At 40.8% G+C, this 25,438-nt stretch overlaps 1 protein-coding gene across 1 annotated transcript in view; it reads right to left on the bottom strand.

Moving 5' to 3' along the window:
• The window catches only part of LOC122795855 (xanthine dehydrogenase-like), a 5,725,158-nt gene that overhangs the window by 5,179,751 nt on the left and 519,969 nt on the right, over positions 1 to 25,438 (bottom strand). Inside the window, exon 4 of the mRNA XM_044064255.1 lies at positions 22,521 to 22,690. Coding sequence (XP_043920190.1) covers positions 22,521 to 22,690 — 170 coding nt within the window. The remainder of the gene's footprint in view (positions 1 to 22,520; positions 22,691 to 25,438) is intronic.

The raw sequence follows: 25,438 nt of genomic DNA, 5'->3' as shown, positions 1-25,438 counted from the left end.
TTTAGCAGCAATCATCTTTCCATCTAGTATAGTTTAAACTAATTCCCACCCTCATTTTGCTGGAACATGCAGCACTAATAGTTACAAAGTGCCTAAGGCACTATTGGAATTGAAGAGGGTTAAAATAATTTAATTTTAGCTTTTTGGTGTTCTCAAACCAACTAGCATAGGGCTCTAGGCAGGAACCTAGACAAGCTTCTGCTAGATAAAATGTCATCTTTTTGACATAAATGGTTAGGATCATGCCACATACTGCAGGAAGCAGTATTATCAGCAGGGGTGCGACTTACTTATCTGTTGGCAGTGTTGCAGTAAGGTCCAGTTGAGGTGGGGGGAGTGTGAGCTGTGAGCACAAATTTGAAAATCCTGTCACTTGACAGAACCAAGACTAACAGTAAAATTAGTTTTGTCCTGCTTGTTGTTTGCAGTAAAACGAGAAACAGACTATCCTTTAATTAAAGTCAGTTGCTCCTCAGTAGACAAAACTCCAAAGGAAACCTTTGCAAAGCCTCACAATTTTGTCTACACAACTCTTATGCTAGCGAAAGTTATGGACTCAAAAAAGGTATTTTTAGCAAATCCTTCTTGAATTAATAATTTTATAAATAATACACACGGATTCTACAGTGTTGTAGACTTCACCGGCAGTACACACTGGGGCTAATAACAGAGCTTTCATAGACTATTCAGTTTATAATAGTAATATAGCAAGGCCTTTACTGTAGCAATAAAACAGTAGCAAGTGCTCCATCCCAGTAAACATGCAGGGCAGTTTATTATTATCTGATTTATTCAATTGCACTGATTTGGTAAACAGAAATTATTTATGTTGTGATCATACTTCTCAACTGTACAGATTTTTGCAGAATGTCCAGATTTTGGTCTCAACTTTAGGTCAGTTTCTCATAAAACTGTGTTTTTTCTGACAAATGGCTTGAAGTTAGAAAATAAAGACAGACATTTGAGTTTCAGACTTCATACCCTTCAGAAAATTCATGCTAATGCAATACATTTTATGCTATCACCTTTCTAAGTTTGTAAAAGCAATATTTAAAAAGTGTCCCTATTTTTGGGCTTTTGTCCACCCATTATTTACGGCTTTGTCCAGATTTCTTGCTCTAAGAGGTTGAGAGGTATGGTTGTGATTTGTGTAAAAAAAAAAACATGACAGAATTAAGAACTAATAATCCTAATCTGATTTTTGGATGCTGGATTAAGTTAGATTCTTTATTAGAAAAAATGTAAATGTATTTATTTTTAAATAATTGTTTCTGATACTAGTGATGTAATTCAAAATGAACTAATGTTGGTTTTGTCCTCAGTGTATATATTTGTTACATGTTAAAAAAAATATTAAAAATGTTTTGGAAAACAGAAAATATTTATGCAGTTCTAAAGTTAAAATATTTTAATCCATGCCATGTTTATATATCAAAGACATAAAAAATAAAAATGCATGAAGAAAAAAAACATATGCACTCCTCATTCACATAAATTGCACTTTGTCTCCATCTTGTGTCACTACAGATATCTGCACCAAAAAAGCAACAGTTCTTGTGTGACGTGTACATATGTGTATGTTTATATATATATATATATATATATATATATATATATATGTATGTGTGTGTGTGTGTGTGCGTATGTTATGTGTATACATGCCTGAAATCACACCCTTCTTGTGCAGCAGGAAGGACAAAAAGGAGTGATGAGGATCTGCATTGATACTTTTCCACAAATTTTGTAATAAAGTGTGAAATAAGATAGGATGGGGGGAATTTGTACAGAAATTTCCCTAGTCAAGGAATGGAAAACATCACAAATTACTGTTTCCTTGCAGCACAAAGAAGAAAATATGGAGAACCATGTTCTCCTGAATGGTGAAGAGGTCAATCTTCCAAGTGCCCAAGTTCAAGAAAATCTGACTCAACCACTGTTCCTGAACATGCAACTCCTGAACAGGACTGCAGGAGCAGCTCAGTGAGTAAGCCATACTTGGGTCTGTATTACTTCAGCGAAAGACGTATTCAGCGAATACATCTTCATTGCTCACCAGCCACTGAAATTAACTTCAGCAAACCATGGAATTATAGCCACGGTTTGGAAACACTTGACCATCCTCTCAACTTTACCTTTTTCCCCAGTGTAGTGCAATCTCAGAGTTGGTATATATAGTTGGGGGGGCACAACTCCCCATGTTGGGGTGTGTGGGGGGGTTAAGCCCCCTACTTGGATGGATTTGATTTAGTGCTTTTTGTGTTCAATATGTTTGGTGGGCTAGTGTTTCCGAACTGTGGGAGAAATTCCGCAGTTCGCTGATGTTAATTTCGGCAGCTGGTGAGAGATGAAGACGTAGTCACTGAATACGTCTTTCACTGAAGTAATATAGACCTCCATACTTTGGGATGTGAAATGATGAGAGGAGGATACCTCTGTCTGTGATGCACTGTCAGAGGCACAATGCCTTTCTGTACAGAAGATATGAGAACATGCCCCTTTCCTTTTTAAGTAAGTTATAACAGGTTCATGGGAGGTTACTAGGCTATTGGCCCTAGGGCCTTTATAAACCCATTCATATTATACCCTTGTTCCCTTATTGACCAATTTGTATGGTCTAGATTTGCCAGATCTCTCTGGTTCACTGACAGAAGGACACTAATAGATTTCATCTACACACAAAGATAGACACGGTTACATTTTCAAACTCTGAACTGATACTGCACAATACAATATGAAAATAAGATGTCCTAAGCATTACTTATAACAGCAAAACTAATGCATAAAATGCATCAAAATTAACTTCAACACAGCTCATAATATACTGGGTCCAAGTCAAAATAAAGGCATTTTGTGCTGATGTCTGAACAGCGTGATTTGGTATTACCATGAATGTGAAGGTGCAAACCTATAAGGAAACCTCCTTGATGCACCTATCATTGGGTTTATCCTCTTATTCCAATTATTCCAATGTAAACTGGTACATTTTTCAAGGAAGTTCCCACACTCAGAAGAGCCTTTTTCCCATGCTGGCACACATTATGGTGTCACACTAAAGCAAAATAATTAGTCCCTGAGCTAGTCAGCTCATCCCAACCAATCAGCAAATACAGTTCCTGCAAGCAAGAAGCACACTGATGATGTGACACCCACTAAGTTAAAAAGGATATATAAATATACAATTGTCCAATTTAAAGAGATGACAGCAGCCATGGGTTGTCTGAAGTACAGAGGGATAGCAAAGGGGTAGTAGTGACACAGTGAAGAAGTTCATTTTCATAAATCAACTGATAGGTAAAAACACAGCTGATGTATTCAATACTGGGGCACTCAAAAGTTGGTCTACAAGCAGGGTTTAATTCCAAGCAGTAAAATCCCCCAGAATGGTAGATGTTAGATAGCAAGAAGAAAAGGATCAGAAGGATATACATTTCCTGAAAATATATAGCAAGTAACAATGTTAACTGAAAGCGAGAACCAATGAGCAAATGGACAGATTACAAATGTCAGTAATGGAGACATTTCTGAAGCAAACACCAGAAATAGCAATACCCTTGATGCTGTGACATTAGCTGCAATATTTTCCACTGAATAGTTGGCCACCTGGTGGTAACAGATAATACAATTCATAAACTACTAGAAAAGTATTTCCTGTAAAGTATGAAGGGAAATGTAAGTGTATTAGAAGGTATGAGTATTATTTTCTGTACTAAAGATAGTGTATTTTTACAGGTGCCCCCAGACAGCCACAACGAAGACCTTGGCCTTCTTGGTGACTCAGTGTCCCTGCAAGTCCTAACAGCCCCGAATCTACTAATGTCAAAACATTTAAATTAACTACCTGCCTCCCTGTGGACTACCCACGACAATAATGTTGGGCTACTCCCGTTTGTATTATGCTGAAACCTGGTGATCAGTTGCCTTTGGTACACCAATATCCACTTTCTAAGAAAGCAGAACAAGGTATTCAACCAGTAATACCCTCTTTAATAGAGCAGTCCATTATCGTTCCCGCAGTGAGCCAGTGTAACACACCAATTCTCTCTGTCAAGAAACCGGGAAGACAGGTTTATCATTTCGTGCAAGATCTCAGACAAGTCAATAAGGCCATTCTGCTGGCCTTCCCAGTAGTGCCCACCACTGAAACCAGCCTCTTCAATTCCAACAGATACAGAGGAAAAACCCCATGAATGTGTGTGTGTTGTTAACTCTGTACTTCCTCCTAAAACTGATCTTGCTGATACCCCACTCACTAATCCTGACTACGTTCTTTTCATGGCTGGATCCTGCTTATGTAATAAACTTGGCCAATTAACAGCAGCATGGGCAGTATGCTCCCCACATGAAGTAATTTCTACCGGTAGGCTACCGCCAGGCACTTCAGCCCGAGTAGCAAAACTTGTGGCATTGACGCATGCATGCAAACTAGCAGAAGGAAAAACTGTTACAATCTACACTGACTCTAGATATGCTTATTGTGTTGTACATGATTTGGGGACGTTGTGAAGAGGGCGTGGATTCCTGACATCCTCTGAAACTGTTATAAAACATGCCTTTTATGTTAATAACTTACTAAAGGCCTTGCTCTTGCCTTCAAAAATTGCTGTTGTAAAATGTGCAGCTCACCAATCAGATGACTCTTTTGAAACAAAAGGCAATGCCTTAGCTGACTGGGCTGCCTAACAGGTTGCACTAAATGGTGCTGTTCAGAAAAATAATATGCAGTCTATCAACAATCTGTGCAGATGTCTTTATTCACACATGATGTTTTAAAAGCTTTACAGTATGAAGCTACAGAAGCTGAAGAGAGACTTGGCAAAAGTTTCAGTTCTTTAAAAATGCACAATCCATTTGGCAACATCCTGACGGCAGGCTTGTCTGCCCTAAATCTATACATTTTTCTGTTATAAAGGCTTACCATTTACCTTCCCATATTGACATTCAGGCTTTACTAAAATTGATTCTCCGAGACTGGTTTGCCACCTACCTCTCAGCTTCTGTATGCCACTTTGTCAACACTTGTTCTGTATGTTTACAGCATAACATTTCAAAAGGGACTAGAGCCCAACCTCAACCTATGCCGAAACCTCAGGGGTCTTTTTGCTCTTTGCAATGAGATTTTATTAAACTACCATTCTGTAATTGTTTTAAATATGTTTTAACTGTTGTTGATGTCTTTTCTGGTTGGTTAGAAGTACATCTATGTGCCAAAAATGAAGTTGTCTCTGTTGATAAAAAACTATGTTATGACTTTATCCCCAAATTTGGGGTTCCCTGTACTATATACTCTGACAGGGGTACACATTTTAATGCTCAATTAACCCAGGCACTATGTTCTATGCTAGCTATCATGCCCAAGTTTCACTGTCCTTATAGACCTCAAGCCTCTGGCATTGTTAAACAAATAAATCAAACTTTAAAGACAAGGTTAGCAAAACTTACCTCAAAAACAGAAATGACATGGGTACAAGCCTTTCCTTTAGCATTGCTTTCAATCTGCTCTCAGGTACACCTGACAAAGGGTCTCTCCCCTCATGAAATTATTATGGGATGCCCCAAAAGTCTTCCTATGACTCCGCCTCCACCCCTCTCTGCAATTAATAATTTTGATGCTAATGTTTTGCTTTACTGTAAATCTCTTGTTTCTGTCTTACAGCAGTACCACAAACAAGTTGCAGCAGCCCAGCAATCCCCAGATCCTTTTCTGCAACCCTCATTGCTACCTGGGGACTGGGTTTACGTGACGTCCTTTTCTCAAAAAACAGCTCTCCAACTGCATTGGAAAGGACCATTTCTAGTACTCCTCACCAGTTCTTCAGCAGTCCGACTTCAAGGCTCTCCTGTGTGGATCCATGTGTCACACATTAAAAAGGTTGAACCATGAGATTCTCAAAAACCTCTTCCATTCACAGCTCCTGATCCTAAACCAGTTGCAGCTTGCACCAAAAGCAAAACTGCCACACCTCAGGATGACGACTAATGATAAAAAGTTACTCTGTTCCACGTCTCCAGTACCATCTCCTGCTTCACCAACGCAATGAACCTTTCCCCACAGTTATTGAATGGCCATTCTCATTGCATTACTCTTTTTGCTCGGGCCATTCCTCTTCACAGTCACTACTGTGCCCCTCCAAAAGAGAGCAACCTGGCACCCACCTTTTAACACTTACCAGGCTCTGAAATATACCTATGCTTCCACATTCAACGTGTCTGACTGTTGGATCTGTGCCGCTATCCCTACTTCACATGACGGATTGCCATTGATGGCTAGCCCTTTACCCACCAATAATTATTCCACCATCCTCTTTAATATTTCTGGGAGACTGTGTAAAAAGACACATTCAGATCGAACTGTATCTCTGACTTTGGCATATCGACAGCAAGGTATTTTATGTCTAAAACAAAAAGGAATAAAGAAAGTCGGGTTAAGCAATTGTAGCATAACAATTAAGAGAGTATGTGCCATCACAAACTACACAGCCTTACAGTCAATCAACGTTACGGCACGGAACAGATCCATTTCCTATTCAGTGTGGTGGGCTGCCATATCTGCACCATTCCGAAACTATTCAGACTGGCAGACCTGTAATGCAAATGGAACAATGCTGGGGCCAAAGGAGGTAAGGATCTTTGAAAATAGCCCTACAATGACAAATTTTTCGCAACTTCACAACTTAAGCTAGACTTATATGATGTATTCTCCCAAGTAGTGTTCAATAACAATGCCACTACAAACATTTCTACTATGCTCTTGGAAGAAGAATTGTATTTTATATGTGGTAGAAAAGCATATAAATGGTTACCAGAAAATTGGTCTGGTAGCTGTTTTTTGGGGTTATCCTATTCCAGCAATTTGCCATGCTACTTTACTACCACAAGGAAAGATCAGAAACACTCAAGAAATAAAAGCACCCACCAACCCGGTAGGACAGGTGGATGCCTTATGGATCTATTATCATGACCTCACTCACGCAAGCACCAAAGGACTTTCCCACATAGACCTGGGTGATGACGTCATAGCTGGAGCTGGTATCCTACCAGCTTATAGAGCAGTAAAATTGATTTGGAAATTGAGAAAACTGTCTAAACTTCTTGAAGTCTAAAGAAATAATAAACTAACTGCGAGGGCTGTAGTCCTTCAAAATCGTATGGCCCTTGATATTGTACTTGCGGCTAAAGGGGGTACATTTGCTTTACTCCAGGAGGAGTGCTGTACATTTATTACTGACAATCAGCATGAACTCGAGAGCCACCTTGAACTTATACAAAAGGTTTCTGAACTCTCTGAAGCTGAAAACGCCGATAGCTCCACTTGGGCTTGGCTAACCAAGCTCTTCTCTGGATGGGAAGGAGGCCTACTTAAACCGATTCTTACAACTGCAGTATTAATCATTTTTGTCTTTTTGCTATTGTTTATAATAAAAGCCTGCATTCTGAAGCTTATGTCTTCCAAGACAAATGCCAAAGTGCCTAAGTTTTATATGCCTGCAGTAACTGATGATGTCCAAGAAAAGAGTAGTATTAATGATGAGATTGAAAACCTTACTAGCATGGTTATGTTAGAGTTTGGGAAAATGTATAAAGAACTAAATGGTGATGCTTAGAGAGCATCAAATGGGGGATTGTAAAGTATGAAGGAAAATGCAAGTGTATTAGAAGGTATGAGTATGTAACAAAATGCATGAATCTAAAATGTACTGTACATAGAAATGTGACAGTCTGCAAATAGTGAAAAGTTACTGAAAAGAGAGACTGTAATAGTAAACATGTCTACATATGAAAATGCATTTGATTTTCTTTTTCTACCTAGAGATGTAATGACATCATGTTACTTTAGAGCTATGGAAAATGGCCCTATTGGTTAATCATGCTTCCAGTGTTCTCATTAGTTCAGTGTTACTTTTCTAATGAGTCAGCATTTAATAGTCTATATAAGCTTGAGTCAGCATTTAATAGTCTATATAAGCTACAATATTTGTTCTGGGAGTCACCCTGATACTTTTCAGAGGCTCATGCACATGTGTAATAAAAGTTGCTGAACGACAGGAAGTCTTCTGCCTTTTATTTTACAATTTTGCTGCCGTTTACTCGGATCTGATCTGGCTATGCTGCGGTCACTCAGGACTGGTGGATGTGCTGGTTTATGGGCCCATGACAAGATTTTGTCTTTTTTTTTTTTACAGTATCTCCACCAGTGCCTTGTTTAAATGGGGGGGGGGGTGTTGTAAAAAAGATACAGGGCACCAAAAATATATTTTAACACGCTTTCCTCTCTTTCAGTCCAAAGGTAAGTAGCATGATCTTTTTCAGTTCTGTGCATGCATGTGACGTAGGATTGAGGGATTAATCGAAAAGTTCTGGCGTCATAAGTATGCACGTGTGAGTGTGGGATATTACGGTGGTGATCGTCATTTTCTTTTCTGTATTAAGCAAAATAAAAGTGATCATTACTGATCATGGGAGCAATGTGGGAAGCTTAAAAGAGCCAGAAAAAGGAACTCCTGCAGGTTATATGTATTTTCGTGTGTCCCGGGACAGTTGTTTGTATTTGTCTCAGTGGGTTTCCCCTCACAAAAGATGACAACCATTTAATACCACTCAGGAAAATTCCTAACCCCGCCCACAGCCGCGATAATCAGGCTTCCGCTACTATAGTTGTGCCCCGGGCGTGGTCAACAGCAGACTTCCAAGCAATAACAAAGTCACTGCCTTTAATTCTCAGTAATCCGGCAAAATTCCAGAAAGTACTTACAGGCCATGTAAACCTTCAAAATCCCACGATCAAAAAAGTTTGTGCCATTCTTCAGTATGCTGTCCCTCTTGATTTGTTTAAAAAATTTGGGATCATGCAAGTATCCCTACTCCCATCCCTAAACATGGTACACAACGTGATAATGGGCTTGAAGCAGTGCGACAACGTCTAATAGATGCTATCACTGTTATCATTCCACCGACCCTCAACTGGTCAAAAATCAAAGCCATAGTACAAAAAAAAAAAAAAAAAAAAGAGAGAAGAGACTGTCAAACATTTTCTTAACCGGTTAACTGAAGCCTTTGAGGCATACTCCGGTTACCCAAAAAACTGTCTGCTACCTTCGTTGATGGGCTAAGGCCGGTGATAAATTGAAAGAGGTCTTGTCTTAGTTGGCCTAGTTTAGGCCTGCATGAATTAGTCACTCTAACCCAGTATCTGTCGGATCGGTTGACCCAGCAGCAAAAAGACTTGCAAAGCAAATTACTAAATGCTCAAATCCAGATGTTCACTGCTTTCGGGCAGAGAGGAAGAGAAAGGGGCAAAAAAGGAAGCACTTAAGAAAGGGGTAGGGGTGGCCAAAATCACAACCAAAATTACTCTAGTAATCATCAGCAATTTCAGCAGTCAGCCCAACAACAACAATCTGAGTGCTACAACTGTGGGCAGACTGACCATTGGAAAAATAATTGTCCATACCTGGCTTCACAACCACCTCCCCCTGCCATCAACAACAACCCATTTGCGTCTGAAACATCACAACAAACCAATCCTTTTTCGCAGCAGTGGAATTCGGCCTGGACTCCACCATATTGGTCTAAAGGCCATAATCAACCTCAAGCACAATAGGGTTTCCCTGAACAGACTCAACAGCAATGATTTCCTTTATTGCCATTAAACCAAACTGGGCCATATGTCACGTTGACTCAAAAATGGTAGACACCCCTTTTTAATAGACACTGGGGCTACTAAATCCATGCTAAGCTCGTCCACCACAGAAAGTCTTATTCTTTCAAACAGATCTACAAAAGGGGTAGGAGTCTCCGGAGTGTCCATAGAATATCCAGAAAAGTACAGTTGTGTACACTTACCATAAACGTAGATGTTCGAGTGTCTTCACTGTTGCAGTCATGAGTGTAGGGCTCTCCCCTGCCGGCAGGCAGCCCTCGGTCGGCCAGAATCCCAAAGTCTGGATCCGGCGTCGGCTGTTCAGCCATGCTCCCTGACATCAGAGCGCCAGGAGTACAAAGCTGACAGCCGACGCCATGTTCTCCAGTTTTTCTTGCCCCAGATGTCAGGAGTCCCAAAATGAATAAGGTCCCATAACCTTTGCAAATACACCTCAGAAGAATGGAGGAAAAAGGAACCACACAAAAGCAAAAATAAGAGGGGACAGGAGGGAGGGAAACCCAGACTGCAACAGTGAAGACACTCGAACATCTACATTTATGGTAAGTGTACACAACTGTACTATGTTCATCGTGTTTCACGGTTGCAGTCATGACTGTAGGGTAGAATCCCAAAGCAGAATGAAAGGGAGGTGGTCATAAAGAAGAAGGGGCGGCTAAAAGGCCCTGCAAGACTGTAGAAACAAAGCCTGCCCTAGACTTAGAGTAGAGAGGTAGATTGTAGTGCTTTGAAAAAGTATGCACTGAACTCTAAGTTGCAGCTTCCAAAATGTCTTTGGTAGGAACTCCCCTGAGGAAGGCAGCGGAAGTGGCAGCAGCTCTGGTGGAATGAGTACGTATACTCCCTGGGATTTGCTTTCCATGGTGTGAATAACAAAATTTGATTCCATGAGCAATCCATTTAGAAATGGTCTGTTTTGAAATGGCTTTACCTTGGGAACTTGAAGCATAAGAAACAAACAATTGCTCTGATTTTCTGATGTCCTTGGTTCTGTCCAGGTAAAAACGTAGGTGTCTGTGTACATCCAAGGAATGTAAGATCCTTTCCCCTTTATTTTGAGGAGTAGGGAAAAAAGTTGGCAAGTGAATAGTTTGATTTAAAGCCACTTTGGAAACCACCTTAGGCATGAAAGTAGGATTAGTCCTTAAAGACACCCTGTCTTGATGAAAAATAATATAAGGTTCTACAGCCATAAGAGCCTGCAACTCTGAAACTCTCCTGGCAGAGGCCAGAGCTAAGAGGATGGCTGTTTTCCAAGATAAAAACTTGATGTCAGAAGAGGCAGCAGGCTCAAAAGGAGACAAGGTGAGCTTTTCCAAAACATAGTTGAGATCCCAATCAGGAATGGGAGGAGATCTAGGAGGTCTTAAGTTCTTAGCTCCTCTGAGAAACTGTCTCATGAGCTGGTGGGAAAAGATTGGAGGATCTGTATTATAATGAGCGGAAATAGCAGAGGCATGTATCTTAATGGAAGAGAAAGACAGACCCTTATGTAAGAGAGCCGTCAGGTAAAGTAAAATCAAAGGAATGTTAGGAAGAAGAGGATTAGAATCCTGAGCCTGCATCCAGGAACAAAATCTTTTCCATTTTCCTGCATAAGAATTTCTAGTGCTAGGACGTCTGGCTTCTAAAATGACATCCATAACCTGCTTGGGTAGGAGAGAATGTATCAAAGACCCTGGATTAACCAGGCCGCCAGGCTTTTAGTTCTGACATGGGAGTGTAGAACCTGACCCTGGTGCTGGGACAGAAGGTTCGGAGTCTGTGGCAAAACCCAAGGGGGCTCCAGACATAGGTTTTTCAGAGTTGGGTACCAAAACTGTCAAGGCCAATTTGGGGCCAACAAAATTATCATCTTGGGCTTGTCCTGTTTGATCTTTAATAATACCCGTGGAAGAAGAGGAAGAGGCAGAAAGGCATATCCCGAGAGGTTTCTCCAACTGAACGATAGTGCATCCACTTTCCAAGCTTGCTCGTGGAAAGTCCTGGTGCAAAAAATAGTTGATGATTGAGGTGGGATGCAAAGAGGTCTATGTGAGGACATCCCCAGACTGCTGTTATCATCCTGAATATTTCGGTGTCCAACATCCACTCGTGTGGGTCCGAAAGGTTTCTGCTCAGACTGTCTGCCAGGAAGTTTTGCTTCCCTGGTAGAAACTGAGCTTGAAGGTCCAGATTGCAAGCTAGAGCTGTGTTCCATAGATCCATGGCTAGTCTGCAAAGGGGGTAGGAATGAGATCCCCCTTGCTTGTTTATTTACCACATAACTGTGGTGTTGTCTGTCCATATCAGTAGTTGTCCTGGTTGAAGAAGATTCCTGAAGGCCAATAGAGCTTTCTGAATGGCTAACATTTCCTTTAAATTGATATGCAGGTGCTTCTGATCCTTTGCCCAAAGGCCCTGCAGACAGTTGCCCTGAAAATGGACTCCCCATGCATAATCCGAGGCATCCGTGGTTAGTATCTGAGTGGCTGGAGGCAGACAGAAGGGATTTCCTTTGTTTAGAGTGCATGCTTTGGACCACCAAAGAAATTCCTTTTGAGGACAAGGCAGGACGGAGATCAGAATGTCTAAACTGTGGCAATGCTGCGTCCATACACTTTTTAGGTACCACTGTATTTTCCTCATATGTAGCCTTGCATATGGTACGAGAAGGATGCAGGAGGCCATGTAACCCAAAGCCTGCAGGAATCTCCTTGCAGATAGCTGAGTTAAAGTTGCCAAGGTTTTGAAAGTTAGAGCCAGCTGTAACTGTTTTTCGTGTGTCAGAAATGCCAGCTGGGTTGTTGTGTTTAAAGAAGCACCCAGAAAAATTATCTGTTGTGAGGGTGTCAAATTTGACTTTTTTAAGTTTACAGTGAATCCCAGGAACTTGAGAAGATTTTGAACAAACTGTAGATGCTGTAGTAAGACCTCCTTGCTGTCTGCCTGAATAAGACAGTCGTCCAGATAAGGGTCGATTTGAATTCCCTTGAGTCTGCAATAAGCTACTACTGGAGCCAGGCATTTGGTGAAGACCCTGGGCGCAGTAGACAATCCAAAGGGCAGCGCAGAGAATTGAAAGTGCCTCGATCCGGCCTTGAACCTGAGGTATTTTCTGCGCTCCTGCCTGATGGGAATGTGCAAATATGCCTCCTTTAAATCCAAAGTTACCATCCATGCATTTTTGGTCAGCACTGGAAGCAGCTGCTGCAGAGTTAGCATCTTGAATTTTGGTATCTCTAGAAAAGTGTTCAAGACTGACAGAGCCAGAATGGGTCTCCATGAATTTTGTTTCCTGGGGACTAGAAAGAGCCTTGAATAAAAGCCTTGCCCCATCTCTGAAAGTGGAATTAGTTCTATGGCTTTCATAGTCAAAAGAGCTTCCACCTGGTTTAAGGCCTCTGTCCATTGATGTTTTGGAAGATCTGGCCATCCGCTTGGCCTTGGTAGGGTATGAAAATGGAATTTGTAACCTCTTGAAACCACATCCAGAACCCACTTGTCTTGGGTTATATGAGTCCAATTTAGGTGAAAAAGAGAAAGTTTTCCTCCGAGAGGGGCTTCCAGTCAAGAAGTTCCTGCAGCCCAACAGAGGGAGTCATTGAGTCTGTTTCCTATGAGCTTGCGACCTGTCCTCTCCTCCCATAGGGGTGGAAGCAGTCCACTGTCTTGGTCTATAAGAGGCTTGTGTTTGAGGCCTTCCTCGTGAGCGTCTGTATCTACCCCTCTGAGGCCTGTCTGAATTGGGAAAGGACCAATTTTTTGTAGGCCAATTCCTACTAAATCTGGGTGGCTGTACTTGTAAGAAATATTTAACTGTTTGCATGGATTTAGCCTTATCCTCCATCTTTTTAATCACCTCTTCAGCTTTAGATCCAAACAAAACATTATGCTGAACAGGAGCATCCAATAATTTAGCTTTTACTTGATCCGGCAAATTTTGTTCCTTTAACCATGCATGCCTTCTAATTACTGTACCAGAGGCAGCAGCCCTACAAGAAGCCTCCAAGGCATCAAAACCACAGTGTAAACCATGCTTCCCAACTTGTTCAGTAGCATGCATTAAATCATGTAATTCCTTATCTGCACAGGCGGAAATGGAAGTTAGCTTTTGTTTTAAAACAGACAGGAGAAATTGCTGGTATTTCAGCATATGAAACTGACAGTTTAAAGCCCTAATAGATAAAGTAGCAGAAGTGTACACTTTTTTGCCCCATCTTTCTAAAGATCTGGAATCCTTCTCAGTGGGAATGGGGTTCTTAGCAGAAGCGGCCTTAATTCCCTTAGGACCCTGAGAAATGGTTTCAGGGTCAGCAGTAGGGTTCTTGTATAAAAACTGGTGGGAATCAGGAACCCTGTAATATCTGTCAGGCTTAACAGGAGCCGGAGGAAAAGAGTCAGGGGTTAAGTTAGCCTCCGAAAAAGCATCATCCACAATATCCAAAACAGGAGGAATAGCCAGGGGTCTATGCTGGGGAAGAAGAAGAAAATCCCTTAGTCTTTTCTTAGATTCTGAATACTCCTGTCCTTCCCAGTGAAAATGTTCCCTCATTTCATGCAAAGTTTCCCCAAAAGAGAAATCCTCAGGGGGAGAATCTGAGGGGATGGATTCCTCAGCATCAGAATCCTCATAAGGAGGGAAAGAATAATCCTGGTCAGAAGAAGAAACTGAAGAAACAGAAGCCTGATCAGTGGAGTCATAATAAACTTCCTGCCTTGGCCTTTTATCTGGAGGGGGATGTGAACCCCTAATCATAGTGAGTAAGTCCTCTGCCATCTTAAGTAACTGTTTCTGTGACTTGGGAGCCAGATCAGAAGAGGCCTGTGTTGCAGTCTTTGATTTGGAAGGAGTCTTTGCCTTTGTCTTTGGCTTTGCCTTTATTAGAAGCTGAGAAGGCCTGAAAACCCCTTCGGAAGCTGGTACCTGCACAGCGGCTCCGGACCCATCCGAAGGAGCATTGTCCGAAGGTCCTGCAACAGAAGTATTCAAAGGCCTAGTTGGCTCCTCGTGGGAGTCCGTTTCGGCCATCGGTTCCGAAATGGCCGACGACAGGGGTTGCAAAAGCACCTCACTGACGACGGCCGAACCTGAAGCTGGCTCTGCTTGTACGATATCGTCAGATTTGGACCTCGGAGGCCTGTCTTTGTCCTTGCGTCGTTTGTGAACTCCGGTAGCCGGAACCGTATCCGATGACATTTTGTAATTAAAGCCTACGAGTAATGAAATGCAAAATCGTACCTTCGTTTAATTGTACGTTGATTGAATCTAGCACAAAACTGACAACTAGTTACGTTGTGGTCAGGGCCTAAGCAAGGAATACAGTAAGAATGAAAATCCTTATGAGGTATTTGCTTCCCACATGAAATACAATTATTAACTTTTTCTGACATCGGACTGGAGCAAGAAAAAAGTTTCCCCAACGGGGTACTTAGCTTTGAGTAGGAGAAGAAAGTCTTTGGACTGAAGATTGTTCAGAAAAGTTTGTCAGGAGTCAGCCGACCGGCACTTGCGAACTGCTATCACCGCACGGCAAGAAAGACTGGAGAACATGGCGTCGGCTGTCAGCTTTGTACTCCTGGCGCTCTGACATCAGGGAGCATGGCTGAACAGCCGACGCCGGACCCAGACTTTGGGATTCTGGCCGACCGAGGACTGCCTGCCGGCAGGGGAGAACCCTACAGTCATGACTGCAACAGTGAAACACGATGAACATCTGTACCAACACCAGTCACCTTGGGCCCTCTACAAGGGGTGCACGCTTTCCTTGTAGGGCCATCAGCGCCATTAAATCCTTTAGGTAGAGATTTGCTTTGCAAAATGGGGGCTATTATTTTCTGTACTAACAAATAAATCTTTTGTCTTTTATTTTACATTCCTTAGTAATTGCCTGTCCTTCTCCTACAACAAAGGAGGTAAACAGCTATTCGGTATTCTTAAATGGATAACTTCAGGTAAATCCACAGATGCCATTGCATATCCAGGTTATTACCACTCCTTCTCATGAAGTCCCCACAATCGAGTTTTGAAGTGCTAACCAATGTGTCATTCCAAGTCTGAATCTCTCTAAAATCACAAAATACAAGCTTGACAAAGATATTGCATAGTAGAATAGAATGGCCTAGAATAGCAATCAGTATGGTTACGTTTACTAATTGAAAACCATATCAAGAAGCAAATGAGGTTTGTACCAAACTCCACCAATATTCACACTGTAGAGAAATGTAAAAAAGAGAGAAAGATAAAGAAAAAGAAAGAAAAGGAAAGAGGTGAAGAACATTCTGAGAATATGGACACTTCCCAAGCACTGTTCTTCCCATTTGTTGACATTGATTCTGAAATAAGGCTTGCTTCAAGAACTACATTGTTAAGAGTGGTATAAAGCCTGTGAATGTTCTTTTCTTCAGTAAGCATCCCGGAAAAATGTACACTGTGGAAAAGATGTATGAAATTTGTTCATGCTGTTGCTGACTGATAAAATCTATGCTATTTTTAAGGCAGAAAGTGCAAATAGTAATGCAGTTTTATTAGAATAAATAGAGTTCTTTGCTTCCTGACACCACGTCATGTTTTCTGCTTCATTTTGGTTATTTTATAAATACTAATCTTTATTGGACCCTCTTTTTTATGTGTGCGGCAAATGCTGGTCAGAAGTGAAGAATCAATAAGCATTTACCAAACCAATTACACCTCATGTACAACAGATTGTCAGCAGAGTGCCTTTACAGTCCATGCCCTGACATATAAATTGATGGTCAGCTATGTGACCATTAAAAATTAACACCATTGTCCCTCCCATACATCTTTTTAATACAGAAAGCAATATACTGAGTCACACCCAAAGACTGGGCTACTCAGTCTCTCTTAGGCTGCTGAAATGAAACTGCAGCTATTCAAAAGTGTGGATATCATTACATAATTTAGAGACTTGTGTCGAAGTACAAATTATGTACTGTCCCTTTTGTGGAAAGTCTGGAATAAAACAGTGCTGCATACCAGCCATAAAAAGAAAAAAAAATAGTGTTGAACATTGGGCTGTATTGCAGATGAACTACAGGAAAAGGTGTGGCCAGTAAAATTAGACAAATGAATCTAAGGCAGTAATCCTTCAGTGCATACAAAATATTACATAAAGCTTATGGGTGGCAAGCAATACATTTCCTGTCTTGATGAATTTCTCACATTAATGTCTATATGGGGTATTAAATGTGCTGCCTACTAGTGAAAATACTGCATCAAGCTCCTCCTGGAATACCTAAAATAAAAGGCTTATACGCATCATATGCACTATAGTCAGGTAAGGATAAGAATGTGGAAAATAAAGTAAAGATAAGTAGCGAATCTCAAACAAATGATAAATTACCACTTCATGCACCTTCACTGCAATAGGAATGGTGGAAATGGTTGATTTGATGAAAAATATTTTTAACTCTTCTGATCATCTCCTTGCACTTGCAAGTCACATCTGCTCGTAATCAAGACTCTTCATGACCCCACCCTTATTATCCATAGGTCTATGCCAAGCCTGAATTCATACAGCCATTTCAATCAAAATCAAAGTAACACCAAAAACTCAAAAATATCTTTCTCAGAGTTGCCTTTCCAGATTCTACCACATCAAACTCCATAACTTAATACACTCCCAAGGCACTTTGTGAAAACTCTGGGAGCAGTAGATAAGCCAAAGGGCAGCGCAGAGACTTGATAATGCTGCTTGCCCACCCTGAAACGAAGGTATTGCCTGCAACTTTCCCTGATAGTGATGTGCAGATAAGCTTCTTTGAGATCCAGTGTTACCAGCCAGGAATCCTTTTCTAACATTGGCAGCAACTGATGCAGAGTGAGCATTTTGAACTTTGGAATTATCAAGAAAGAGTTTAGGATGGATAGATCTAGGATAGGATGCCATGTGTCTTCTTTTTTTTGGAACTAGGAAAAGTATGGAATACAAACCCGGGCCTACCTGCTGAGCAGGAACTGATTCTATTGCTCCCAGATGTAACAGACAACATTTGCTTTTCTACTTCTGCCCTTTGGTTTGGAGGAGCATCCAGGAATCCTTTGGGTACTGGAAAGGTGTGGAAACAAAACTTGTGCCCTAGGGATACAGTTCTTAGTATCCATTTGTCGTCTGTGATGGTGGCCCAGACATTTGTAAAAAGGGCCAACCTTCCCCCCTAAAGGACTCTCCAGGCAGGCATGAACAGGCAGAAGTTGGACAGAGTCACTGAGAATGTTTAGATTGAGATGCAGGCTTAGAACTTCCCGCCTTGGAAGAGGAAGCATGCCAAAGCTTAGACCTTTGAGGGGTAGCCACCTGTCCCCTAGAAGATTTGTAACCTCTTGTCCTAGAACAGCTGTCTGCTAGTATCAGGGAACGTCCAACTCTTAGAAGGGTAATTCCTGCTAAAGCAAGGAGGCTGAACTTGCAGAAAGTCTTTAACTGTCTGCATAGACTTGGCCTTGTCTTCTATCTTCTTGAGCACTTCCTCTGCTTTGCTGCCAAAAAGACTGTCCTTATGCAAAGGTACATCTAAAAGCTTAGTCTTAACAGGCTCTGGTAGGGGCTGCTCCCTGAGCCAAGCGTGCCTTCTAATAGCAGAGCGGAGGCTTCTAGAATGTCAAAACCACAATGTAATGAATGTTTATTGACTAGATTGGCAGAATTCAGCAAATCCTGCATATCCTTACTCTCCGCCAACTGAGGCACACCTGCTATCCTAGACTTAATAGCTTCCGAGGTGTGCTGCTGGTACTTCAACATATGAAAAAGACAATTAGTAGACTTATTATCAAGAGTGGCAGAGGTATAAATCTTTTTACCCCACCTATCTAGGTTCCTGGGTTCCCTGTTAGAAGGAACAGGATTTTTAGTAACAGTGGCCTTAACCCCTTTAGGGCCTTGAGAACCTCTGGATCAGCAATGGATTCCTGAAAAGAAACAAATGAGAATCAGGGACTCTACAGTACCTGCCAGGTTTCCTGGGAGCAGGAGGAACCGAATTTGGAGTCAAGGAATTTTCAAGAAAAACATCATCAACCACTTCCAACACAGGTGGAATAGCCAAAGGCTTATGCTGAGGCAAATTCAAAAAGTCCCTCATCCTTTTCTTAGAAAGGGGATAATCCTGACTTTCCCATTTAAAATGTTCCCTGAGAGTATTTAAAGCATCACCAAAAGAGAAATCATCTGAAGAAGAAGCAGAAGGGATGGACTCCTCTGCATCTGAATCCTCAAAAGGAGAGAAAACTTGAGAAACTTCTTCAGCCACAGAAATGCTAAAAGTATCAGAACCTGAAAAGGACAAAGCCTCAGGAAAGACATCCCTACCTTTTTTTGAAGGAGGAGGCTGTGAACCCCTAAATAAGAGTCAAAAGGTCATCAGCTATTTTAACCATTTGAGAATGAGGGGAACGAGAGGAAACTGGAGCCTGCTTCTTCACAGGCATACGACTGGAAAATTTACCTGCAAGTCTAAAGGATTCGGGAGGTCTGGCAACCGCCAAAGTTGCAGCCAAAGTCATTGGTATAAGCTTGCTGTCTGAACGAAGAATGGGGGTCTCGGATACCGGAGTCAGCTTTGCGGCTCCAGATCCAGCTGAAGAGGCAACAGGTGGAAGGTCAGAAGGCAAAATGGTCTCAACAGAGGCCTGTGGTTGAAAATCTGCGGGCTGCAGCGGCTGGTAAACTGCTGACCGGCACTCGTGCAAGAAATGCTTCTGCTTTGGGCTCCATGGCAAGGAAGACTGAGGAAGTGACGTCAGCTGCCTCCTTTTGTATCGAAAGCCCTGACGTCCTTCACAACAGATGACAGCTGACATCATTTGTACTTACCTTTGGTATTCTGGCCGATCGAGGGCTACCGGGAGCCGGATAACCCATTGGTTAGGACTGCAACAGTGAAACACGAACATCAGAAAATACACCCCTGGGATTCCACCTGTGTCAGTGGCATCAGGTGCTGACTTGTTGGAACATGGGTTAAATTCTTGGCTAGGCTTGTAAGGCCTCAGAGCCAATAGCCTAGGAACTTCCTATGATTCTACTTGGTGGTACTTCCCTTGCAAATAGCTTTGTTTTATGGAATCCTCAAAAGCAGATATTCTTCTGCTACTTGATGAACTAAATAAATTCTGCTGTAATACTGCTCCGATGGGTCCCACTTCTTATGTCTGACTTCCACTACCACTTAAATAGCTGCACTGATAATATAAAGATATTCCTATTTGTGCCAAATATAATGACAAATTAAAAACTGTACAGTGGAATGCCTGTATGAATAACTTATATAACAAAAGAAAGAAATTACTTTATGCTTATAAGATGTCTCATTTCAACTGCCATAAAAGGACACTTAAGCAAATTAAGTAGCTTAAGGGAGCCTTGAGTAAACTCAAAGCTGAATGTGAACTCAGAATGGCCACTAAAACTAAAAATAGCTATCAAACTTTCTTACCTATGTTAAGAATTAATACATAATATCCAGAGTTAGTCGACAGTAATACTGCTTCTCTGACCCAAAGGAAATGACTAATATCTTATCTGACAATTTTACTACAACTTTTACACCACCTACAGTTATAGTGATTTCACAGATTTAAAAGTCCCAGTCACACCCTTTAATCACTGCAGAACAAGTCCCCTCAAAAACTACCACCACCTCATTCATGATCTCATAAAACACACCAGGTTGCTTGATAACCAGTACCACAAATGATTGACATGAATCCCTGCTTAACCTGTTTACGCCAAGTCTCTCAACTGGTTACATTCCTGAAACCTAGAAAACACCCACAGTAATGCCATTACACAAGGGTTGCCCAAATACAGACCTTAAGAAACTATAGACACATTAGTCTCAATAGCCACAATTGTAAAGCTATGTGATGTACTCTGAATATTATTCTGGACGTTCAAAATCTCTTAACCCTGGACTTCATCAATTTGGCTTTTTCAAAGGAAGGCCCTGCCTCTTTAACCTCACTCATTTCCTTGAAAAAGTCAACAAGCTGTGGACACTGGTTATGCAATGCATGCAGCAAATCTGCATCTGGTCACGGCTTTTGACATTATTCCCCATGCAGGCATTATTGATGGACTTGTAAATCTGACTATAAATCCTTAAGTTGTGAAGTGGATAGCTAAACAAGATCTGACTGAACCAAAGTGGTTAGAATCACAGTTTTCGCTCTGGAGAACCACAAATGTATCAGTGGTATACCGCAAGGCTCAGTGCTGAGTCTTCTCTTACTTAAGTCTTATATTTCTCAGACCTTCAGGCCAATACTCCTAGCCTATGGTTATCCAAGTTTACAGGCAAGTGTAAAGTGGGTGCTGTTACTCGATATTACACTGACTCATAATTACTCTAAGATAGATTAGACCATGTTAACAACTGTGAAAAAATGTAGTATAGTTCATTTTGGTAAATGATGCACAATCCCTCACCATAGAGGTGGCATACACCTCTAATAAAACAATGTCTTAAGGGATCCAAGCACTCTTGTTGACAACTTCTTATCTTCTGACAATCATGACTTCACACTAGTACAGAAAGCTGTTTATCTGTCTCATCTAATTTCCAAATGGCATTTGCTCTAGATCTGAGGAAGTTTTAATTCCCATTTTCTCATATATTATCAGACCTATTAATGAATACAATGCTCCTTTTGGCATGCATATGCCTAAGCTGTAGTGGTTTAAATTGTTGAATGTTTGTGATATTGAATGTGTGTAATGCTGGAAGAATTAATCTCAGAGTTGTCTGATCGAATCTGCCACTGTGTGGGAGGTCATAGAGCAGTGGGGAGTGGGGATTTGCACTTAACCCACTGCTGTCTGATCACAAACTTTGTATATACATATATAAAATCAGCATGGGGTGTGGTGGGTGCAGGTGGCTTACCCCCTGCAAAAAAACATTATCAGTGTTTTGACATTCAATCCTTTTTGGAGGTTTTACAGTTTGAGGATTATGTACTTTGATATTGTGACTAACTAAAAAAAGAAGTGACCTCAACAGTCTTAGTTATCAGGACAGACAGGCAATCCTCTCTCTTTACTCACTTTTTATAGATTCCTCCATGGGGATCTGTATATAAACTTCCGAGTTATGAAAAATCCGACCCACTTTGACCTCCTATTCTTTCGCAGAACAAACATTTCCTCAAATACCCAGTTGAAGGAACTAAACCTTCATCAATGGACAAATAATAAAGGACACAGCCCAAACTATGGCTCAGTTGACCCAGGTTGGGCAACTGACGGAGCATCAGGGACATATACATGGCTCTGGGACTCAGGCTAGTTGTGCAGACATCATCCTGCAGCAGATTCCCATATGTTATGACTACCACTGTGACAGTGACTGCTTGTACATCTATTATTATATGATGAGTTCTCTAACAACTGTACTACAAACAATATGAAGATCCCCATTACTACTGCAGAAAGTCATTCGACTTCATGCCAACACTAAGCTGGTCATTAATCAGGAACAAACCTAGTAACTAAAATAACCTTGTCTGCACATGACATAATTAACCCTTTGTTAGATAAATACCTTTAGCAGTTAAGAATACATCAGAATATAGCAGGAAATGTAATGGACAGTTTTTACTCTGACTATACCCACCTATGTAGAAATATAGCAAACAAAGAGAGCTGCTTAAGAATCTACTCATTAAAACAAAACTTTACAGACAAGGTTCATTCCCACATAAGAAAAAAAACAAACAAAAAGTTAATAAATGATATCCTAAATGCATTTAAAATAAATCACTCATTCCATCATTTATACATTCCTTTAAGTTTGATTCACTTCACGATATTGTACTAAACACATTTAAGATTCTAATGACATGACACAATGCTCTACTCACCCATACATCTGCATAACAAAACCAGGGCTGCAGAATCCACACTGACTCCCATTGTGACTCGCCAAACGCTCCTGGATCGGGTTCAAACCTGTCTTTACACTGCCCAGAGCTTCCACTGTTGTTACTTGGCTGTTTTTCATAGACAACAGTGAGCCAATAGGAAATAAGCACTGCGGATAACAAGAAAAAAAAAACACTACTGTTTGCACAACTGAAACTTTGCATTATTTCCAAGTGAAATGATGAACTGCAGATAAGTGATAAACAGTCAGTGGTACTCAAGCTTACGAAATGACTTGGTAGGAATACTGCCATTTACAAAATTTAGAAACTAAAAGAAAGCAATTCTGAAACTTCATTTTCTCACAGTAGTTAATTGGTTTACTGTATTTTGTTCTTCCTTATAACATTCTACTAGGGGCAAATGCTTGTTAATCAGGAATGATCAAAGAGCTTTGGACAAATAAAGCAGTTGGTGCAGAGAAAACAAGCCGCATGTGTGGGATATACATTCTTTGCTTTGTGTGCCCACAGCCCTCTCTTCGGATAGCTAACTGTACTAAAATATACTGGGCAAGAGATACCTACTTTTTTAGACTTAAACAAGCTTAGCTGGATTAGACAGACAGTGACCGAATTGAGGTTTCACTATCTCATCCTCCCAGTCTGGGAGCAGGGGTGTAACTTGGGAATTTAATTTTGCACTTGTGTGTTCTTATTGTTGCCCCCAACCACCTGGCACTTAAATGTGTGCATCTCTTTCCCTCTAAGACCATTAAATATATATTTTTCTAATCTATGTAACTCATATTGGGGGCATTAATTTAAACAGCTCTGGACACACAGAAACTATGGCGTTTTTAGGCCATACTAAGTAATGTTTAGAAAACTGTACTCCGTAGAGTCCAAACAGTATGCCTAGTTACACCCTTCCAAGAAAGTACATACAGAGCAGTGTGAATGTGGGTGCCTAAATACTCTTCTGATTTCCTATATACCAGCTCTACCTTGCAAGTCTTTAACAACTACCACCATCCCTCCACTATGACCTCCACATGCTGAACATTCTGCAGATAGAAGAGCAAACATCACTCCAAAATGGAGTAGTGGTGATTATGGGAAAGCTGACCCAAAAGCACTTTGCTCTCTTCTACTCTGTACACCTTTTAACAGCTCACATAACCTTCCACATAATATATTATGTAATAATTTTGGACACGTAAGTAAAAAAATTCTGCAAAACGGTACCATTCTAGACTAAGGGATTCAAATGCAGTTCAACACTTAATTTGACTGTACCATACAAGCACCTTCACTACAATCTATTGTGATCACACCATGTTTTCAGTGTTACACAGACACAGACACACCCACACAGCAAGAAAAATCCAGCCAAGCTAGAGTTTTCACTGTGTGATACCCTAAACCCCTTCACATAGAGCCACATGGGATATATGCAAATGACCCTTTAAGGAAGAGTTTCAGCTACATGTCTTCTGAGTGCCCAAGGCTTTTTATTTTTAAGTCTGTATAGATATATTCAAGCCAATAAAGCTAAACCCCACTAGCTGTGGACATGCATGCTTTGAACTTCTTATTGACTTCATCAGCACAGGATAAGTGGATTGTTTGGCAATGCTTCTTGGCTGGGTTTTGCTTACAATTTTTCCTGAATGGTTTGTCTGTGACCTTTTTACCCTTTGGTTTGGATGTTAGTTGGGATATTTTGCAGGCACCTTATTGTTTATGGACATTAGCTAGGTTTAAAGACCACATGTTTCTAAAGTATAACCAAACAATTCACTTATTCTGGATTTTTATGGATATTCAATTCTAAACTGTACCCAGACTGTGTTTTTAGCTGCAGAGGTAATGGAATCATTTCACATTGAAATATTGAGCAACAATTCCCAATAAAGTTTTATTTTGTTTTTCTTTTTTTTTATCCTGTTGTGACGTCCGGCTATATCCCACCAGACTGCCATCAAATTAATGTAACGTCCCTTACTATACTGGGTCAGTAACTAAGGAGGGTCAGTCCTTACTTCTGACTCCAATATGAGACCGTCACTTAAACAAAAGTAATATTTCACAATTTTCCCATAAAAGCACAAAAGAAACGCACTCTATTTTTCTGAGACTGAACTACAGACCTCTATCCACCCAAATGTATTTTTCTTATTACACACTTCACAGCAAAGTGTCCCAGTTTAAGATCTCTGATACACTCGCACTCAAAATCTCACACATCCAAGCACTTCTGAGAAAGCCTAACAGATTTCCAGCTGCGTCTCTCTCCCAAAATAATACAGTAATGCTGCCACCAATCAGGGGGCCTTCATGCCCTTCTAAAGGGGTGTCCAATTATGAAAATTAATTATTAAAAGAAATGATAGCTATGACCATAACAGCCAGGCTTTCAGGTGACCTGGGGAGTATCAAACAGAATCACTCCCTAATCTCTAAAGAAAAAAAAACACTGTTTTCAGCCACAATGTAAAGTAATGAAAATCAATGAATAAGAAGTAAAACTTATTACAAAATTGAAAATCAATAACTCTCAAACATTAGAATTCAGTCATCAGAAATATAAATCAAACTGCAGGATAGGAGTCCATTATTCAAGAAAACTATATCTTAATAACCAAACTATATCTTAATAACCAAACTTTCCTAATATAACTAAAGAAATACTGTCCCTGACCTACTCCAAGATAGAATAGCAATGCCAAAGCTTACAGTTTCTTTGGCGAGTTCTCTTTTCTTTGTGTCTACTGACTGCTCAGTACTTGACAACCTGCTCTTTATGTGACAAACTACTGCCTCAACTGTCTAATTTTAAAATATATCAGTCAGCTGTTTTAAAGAGATTCTTTTTCTGTCAATCAGCTGTTTAAACACTCTCCTAGCAACCAGGG

The sequence above is a fragment of the Protopterus annectens genome, chromosome 2.part2, assembly GCF_019279795.1.
Source record: "Protopterus annectens isolate FY-2018-M chromosome 2.part2, PAN1.0, whole genome shotgun sequence".
Taxonomy (NCBI): Eukaryota; Metazoa; Chordata; order Ceratodontiformes; family Protopteridae; genus Protopterus; species Protopterus annectens.
This window is presented reverse-complemented; position numbering and strand designations above follow the sequence as displayed.